At 45.9% G+C, this 6,304-nt stretch overlaps 1 protein-coding gene across 1 annotated transcript in view; it reads left to right on the plus strand.

Annotated features, from left to right (window-relative positions):
- The window catches only part of CD82 (CD82 molecule), a 50,376-nt gene extending 47,823 nt beyond the window's left edge, over positions 1 to 2,553 (plus strand). Inside the window, exon 9 of the mRNA XM_068399000.1 lies at positions 428 to 2,553. Coding sequence (XP_068255101.1) covers positions 428 to 505 — 78 coding nt within the window. The 3' untranslated portion in view covers positions 506 to 2,553. The remainder of the gene's footprint in view (positions 1 to 427) is intronic.
- Positions 2,554 to 6,304: the final 3,751 nt, after the last annotated feature.

Consider the following 6,304-nt stretch of genomic DNA (forward strand, 5'->3'; position numbering starts at 1 on the left):
TAGACACCTGGTTTAATGACAGTGCAGTTCTAGCTCTTGGTTGTGTCTGCCTGGAGCTTTGAACTGCTGCTTTTGTTGGTTGGATTAAAAATTGAAAAAAGCCCTGTCTACTTGTGGTTCCTGCTGCTGTGTCTGACGCTTGGCAATTCTCTGCATGTGTAACCAGGAAGAATGAGACAAGCAACGTCCCACTTGTTGCCTTAGAAAGCCCATAACGTAGATTCTCGATGAAGATGCATCTTTTTACAGCAAAATATTTTTGTCGTCCCGATTATTGCATTTTCCATGTGTTGGGGACCAACTCTGTTCACCTGCGTGATGTCATTAAAAGGAGACCACTGTATTCTGCTCCCCTGTACCACCCTTTCTTCCCACCTTATTATGTCTGGTTGCTGATTTTATTCCCATTCTTCATTACTTATTCCAGCTGCTGGGGATGATACTGTCCATTTCGCTCTGCAAGAACATACACAGTGAAGACTACACCAAAGTGCCCAAGTCTTGAGTTGGCTGACTCCAGAGCTACGGCACCACAGAGAAAGGAGCAAACAGAACATTCCTGCCTCATACCCAGACTGTCCAACCATTGACCATTATTCCTGTGACCCCCCATTTCTGATACCACTCTGCTAAGAACTATTAGAGCTGCAATACAGCCTGATCTTCTGGCAATAGGGCCCTTGGGCCACCTGCATCCTGCCTCTGGATTATTTCTACTTCAAGAAGCAGAACTTAATTGTCTCATATCACAGGAGACACCGATTAACTTGAGGGGACAATGCTTTTGCTGCCTGGTCCATGTTAAACAATACTGTTGATATCTCTATTCTGCAACCCACTGGGCCTAACATACAATAACTCCTCTCCCGCCTCGTTCTTCTCCCACATATCTTTCCCCCTGCCCCCCGAAGTCCCATCACTTTGTCCCATGAGCCAGAATTGCTATTGAGATTCCAGTGCTTTGGTAGCTTCACCTACGTTACTGACTTGTGGTGGTAACTAGTCGTGCTTTATAGGCCTTCTCCCTTGCAGTTAACCCAATTCGGCTCCTACCATGCATCTTCCAGCCTAGGCTCTCATCTGAAATATCAAGCGCTACTCTCATACTCGCTTCTCCTGCTTCTAGAGTTGGCTATGCCTTGCCTTCAAGGAAGCTCTTCCCTTCAAGCGTGATGAGAAGCCACTGGGAGGGAGCCAAGCCTACCTGTTCCTGGTGTGGCCTGGCAGATTGTGGTGGTGGTGCTCAGCTGCTTCTGGAATGGGGCCCTTGAGTTCTGGATTTGACACATGTCTCTCTCACTTGCCTCTTTGCTTTTTCTTCTCCCCCTATTACTGCTTTGCTGGCTTCTGTCAGTTTGGAGGCACTTCAGAGACTGCTACATAGTGTGGACTCAGCCCCTGGCTGGCTCTGCTGGTTGCATTCTTGGCTTGCCAACTTTTACAGAGGTTATGATTAACTAGATTCTTCCCCTGCCCCCTTTATGAACATAAAATTTATTAGATGTGGTTTTTAATTATTAATATGGAGAGATCTGACTGGATTGCTGATGCTGTATATTGGAGTATCATTGCTACCAGTGCCCGGTTTAGGTTCTGTAGTTTGGATGCAAGGATAAGTTGCTTTTATTTCAGTTCTCCAGTCTTCTGACTCCATTGCGGTCTGGAGCCATGGCTGCATCCTGAGCTCTGTCTCGAGCGTAAGCACTGCAGCAGATAAGTAACTGGTTCTGCAGTCGTGCAGGCTAGGTCGTTTCTGTGCTTAATGGCTGGGCTGTTTGGTCTATTCAGCCAATGGCCAGCAGCACAGAGTGGTGTAGAACAGAAGAAACTAGGAAATGTAGGTGAAAAACTGCCCCAACTTCTTAGATAAGTGAGCTGGGTGCAAATCCTCAGTCTTAGAGGTGGCTTGGGCACAACAGATTTCCTGAAGTTGTACCTGTGTGCAATCACCCTGACAGCAGGAAGCTGTATGAGAGAAAGTGGGTGGTCCTTGCCTGAGACCTGATACAAGGTACTTGGTGAGAGAGCCTTTGCCTTACAGAGGTGGTCCCAGGACTGTCTCCTGTCAGGGGTGGGGCTGTTGGGAATAACCCTAGTACCATGGCTAGGGATGCTTCACTATCTACTCAGTTTTCCTTCTGGGAATAAAGGCTTGTGCAGGGGATCAGGGCCCCAGCAGTGGATTCCTGCTCTGCCCTTATCTCTGGACACAGCAGTGATTGGGGAGAGTAGACATGACTGGGCAACTGGTTTTTATGGAGGTCTGATAAGGCTTTGCTGTTTTGAGACACCTGCTCCTTCCTGCACAGATCCTTCAAGCTGACCTTTGCTATAGCAGAAGTCACCCTTCTTAGCAGTAAAGCTTGCTAGCTTTTGTAGCACAAAGTCTATTCTCTAATGTGTTCTTATTTGTAAGATTCTTGTTCAGTTACAGATGCCAATGCTGAGCAGCAAGTAAAAAGGAGCCCATGCGGGGTTTCCTTTTTGGTTTTTGTCTGTTTTTAGCAACATCTTCCTACTGGAAGAAATGCATGTACAGATATAAAAGTCTAGAGGGTGAATATTTCTGTAATAAAGACTTTGCTAAAAAAATATATCTCTGCCTACGACTTGTGCATTGCAGTGGTTTCTCCTTGCTTCCTCTCCACCCCCTTCTGCTTACATGCAAATTACTGACACCTTGTTTGTTCAATGTAGCAAAGGGCCTGTCAAAAGCTGTTCTGAGGCCCACATGTGAGATCAAATGGACTGTGAAGATACTGCCCAGCAAAGGGAGGTGACAATCTTCCTAGGCTGTATTCTAGAGTAAACTTTGCCTTGTTTATGAAGTATGTCTAGGGTGAGCTGACTGAGTGGTAGTTCCTTTGAATTACCTGCTATCTCCTAAGCTAAGTGATCTCTGTATTTGAAGATGTTGCTTCAAATCTGAACAGTCTGCACTGTATGAAGTCATAAGCCTCTGGGACTAACTGACAAAATGTAAGCTTGCTGCTATGCCCACAGTGCATACAGCTCTTGCTAGCTTAGCTTTATCATTTTTTCCTCTTCCTACTCACCTTCAGTAGGCTCCTGCCTCCAGGCTGCTATTCTAAAAAAAGATTTCTCAGCCCATGCCCTGCCACTGTGAGGAGGAAGAAAGCCGATGTAGGCATTTTTGTAGGTTATGCCACTACAGTCTGGGCTTGACCGTTTGAAAAGCTCTTGAGAAGTAGATAGAGCAACTGTATGAATTTTCATTCTTCTTTTTGCTAAGTAGTTGAGAAGTGGATATGAGCTGGATCTCAAAATTCCTTCAGATCTTGCTCCATGGTGGTGTTTCTGGCCATTTAAAATGGCTGTCCTTAGAAGGACCTGTGTTAGTGTGCTAATGGAGTCTGGAGCTGTTGATTTAGGAAGTAATAAGCATGACCTAAGTCCTCATAGTTTGAAGAAACAGAGCGAAGCTTGCAGAGAAGGTGGTGCTAGCGTGCTACCAGCAAACAATGATGGCAACTGGTCTGAAGACTTCAGTTATCCTGACCAGCCGAGTGCAGAGCGAGAGGTGCTTAAATGGATCTTGGACCCACAGTAGGGTGCAATGATCTGTCTGATGTGTGAGTACAACTTGTTCCTGGGCTGTGCTTGAGGAGGGCTTGGTTCTTGGTCATAGGGGATATTCCCTTTTTCTGGTTGGTTTCCCAGAGCACCCTGCTTTATTCAGGTGGCAGTACTTTCACAAGGCCTCACATTTGAAAGCTACATTTCATGGCAAAGCTGCCAAACCTGACCAGGTGGCTGCTAGGTGGGGAAGGATGCAGCTGGTTCTCCTTCATCCTGATGCGGAGCTGGAAGGAGAAAGGAGGGAAGGTGAGGGCTGCTGTTTGTCCCCAGCCTGGGTCCCCAACTGTCCAAGCTCTGTGGAAACCACTTTCCTTTGGCCACTGGAGGGAGGTGTTCCACCAAGAAAACTCAGCCGGGGTGCTGCACTATCAGCAATATCCCACGGTCCCTGGGGGATGAATTGATGACACTGATCGCTTCCTTCTGCTCCTAGTTACTCCTGGCAGCAGGGTAGCTAAAATAACTTGTAATTACGAATGTATTCTCCTCATAAACGATCTGTGCTGCATGTTTGGCATTTTTAGGGATAATTTTCCCTTCCATTTCTTGGAGCAGCACACAGTTGGATATTTTGTTGCATGTCTTCAACTGCTGTATATGGGTTGTACTTGCTTCTTGGTTTTCTGCCCTAAGTAGCTCTGGAAGTTGAAGACAGCATGAGGAGCTTCTACTGCTGCTTCTTTCCTTGTCCCCATCTTTTTCCTGTTTCCCTCCATCCTCAGTTCTTTCGTGTGGTAGGTCTGGGGGGAAGGAGGGGGAATTTGATGCTTATAAACCTGATCTAAAAAAGGATTCCAGGAAGAAAGTCCTCAGACCTTCAGAGAACAACAAACCTGGTGCTGCTCTTTGGGCCAGGCTCCCAGCTCATCTCCAGAGGTAAAGGTTTGCTGCTGTAACTAGAAATTGGAATAGTGCTCAGAGTTCTTGGGAGCTGCAGTGTTTGTCTACCAAAACCCACAGCGCCAGCCTCTGCAGTAGCTCAGCACATGGAAGCGTTTTGTGCATAACCAATAAGCTGCTATATAGCTGTCCCAGACCAATAACTAATATTGCAAGAGTATAGTTGTGACCTCCCTGTGGCCTTAAGCAAGGCCTCTAGTAATGAACTGGTGCCATTCCTCATTCTGTGTGATCATGAGGAACTCGGAAGCTGCTATAATTCTTCCCATGAGGTGTTTTTTCCTTCTGGAAAGAGAAGAGGAATTGCATTTGTTAGAGTGCGTATGGGTAAGCCTATAGGTTGCAATGTATCTTGTTTTCTGTGATGATTTCTGCATGGCACCTACTCAAACGTAACATGGCAGCTGTGCTTTCCTCTGGAACTCTTCTGGGTGTGGTGGTGTGGCTGGTCCCTGCTGGTTTTGCTCAGGAATTGAGGCTGAGTTTGGTAGACTTCAGAAAAAGTCTGATTTCTGACTGCTGAAGGACAGGCTGTAAGTGGTGGTGTCAGACTCCATGAGTTGGTTAGGGAAGGTGAGGAACAGCAGCCACAGGGTCTCATTGCTGAAAAGCCCGACGACCCTGGGATTCCCACAAATGCATTTTCACAGCCAGTTGCTGCCACTCAGTGCCATAAATGGAGAACATATTTTCAGTTATTCATGGTCTGGCTCTAACCCATTAGCCTCTGAGACTCTTGGCTCTAGCCCTGGCCTTTTATTACAAAGAATAAACCTCAGTTAGCAGTCAGGATTTCTGCATGACATCTTAAGCCAGGTTGACGCTAAAAACTTGTCAGTGTAAAATCTACTAGCGTGGAAGTCTTCAAATACTTGTAAGCTGGCAAAAGGTCCCTGGCAAAAACTATGCTATTAGTGAACCAAAGCTATTAGTAATATGTTGCTAGTAAGGCTACTAAGTGTGCTTTAGCCATTATGAACAGTTTCTAGCAGGGGTGTGCTGGTAGAGTGCATGCAATTTCTTGCCTTTTGGTGAGAATCTCTTCTGCCAAACATGGGAAATTACCTTCTAAATAGATCGTATAACCCTAGCCATACATTCATACTTCTCATAGGTATGAATTTTCTGGTTTCTGCCTTCTAAGCTCCCATACAATTGGCTGGGGGGTGTGTGTGCTGTCTTGCTTTTGTGGGGAGGGATTAGGGGAATATTAGATGCTCTGTATCTGGAGAAAAGGTATTCTCAGTTCTCCAGGCAAAAATCTTACCTCTGTTTTAAAACAGGGGTTTAAGAGAAGGATAAGGCTTCAAGTAGTATGTGGATCCTCTAAGAGGCATGGAATCTGAGAGGGAAAATCCTGCCTTAGCCCCTGAGGATGGTATTTGCATACACTTAAATTAAATTTCTCTCTGGTGTCTTCTTTCCTATACCTCTCTCACTAACATATGGCATCACGAGGTGACTTGTCTATCCACAACAATCCGGAGTTATGCAGAAAATATAAAAACCTACTTCTGTAACCACAACAGGCCCCATATCTAGGAAACTAGAGAGCATTTCCCTTCCCTCCTATAGGCTCCAGGTGTTAGTAATTCCCGTTCTTTCACAGTGTTGCTCTGAGCAATGGCAGCAGCTCAGGAGTTATCTTGATACTGCTCTTTGTTGTTTGAGTGTTCACCAGGTTAGGAACTATTGGTTTACACCTATGTGAGGCAATGATGCTGCTGCTCCAGAACTGGATCAGATCTAGACCTCGCCCAGGACCCCAGATCCTCACTATGTGACCACAGTGGCAGACTTTTTC

This window comes from Nyctibius grandis, chromosome 4 (genome assembly GCF_013368605.1).
Source record: "Nyctibius grandis isolate bNycGra1 chromosome 4, bNycGra1.pri, whole genome shotgun sequence".
In the NCBI taxonomy this organism is placed as follows: Eukaryota; Metazoa; Chordata; class Aves; order Nyctibiiformes; family Nyctibiidae; genus Nyctibius; species Nyctibius grandis.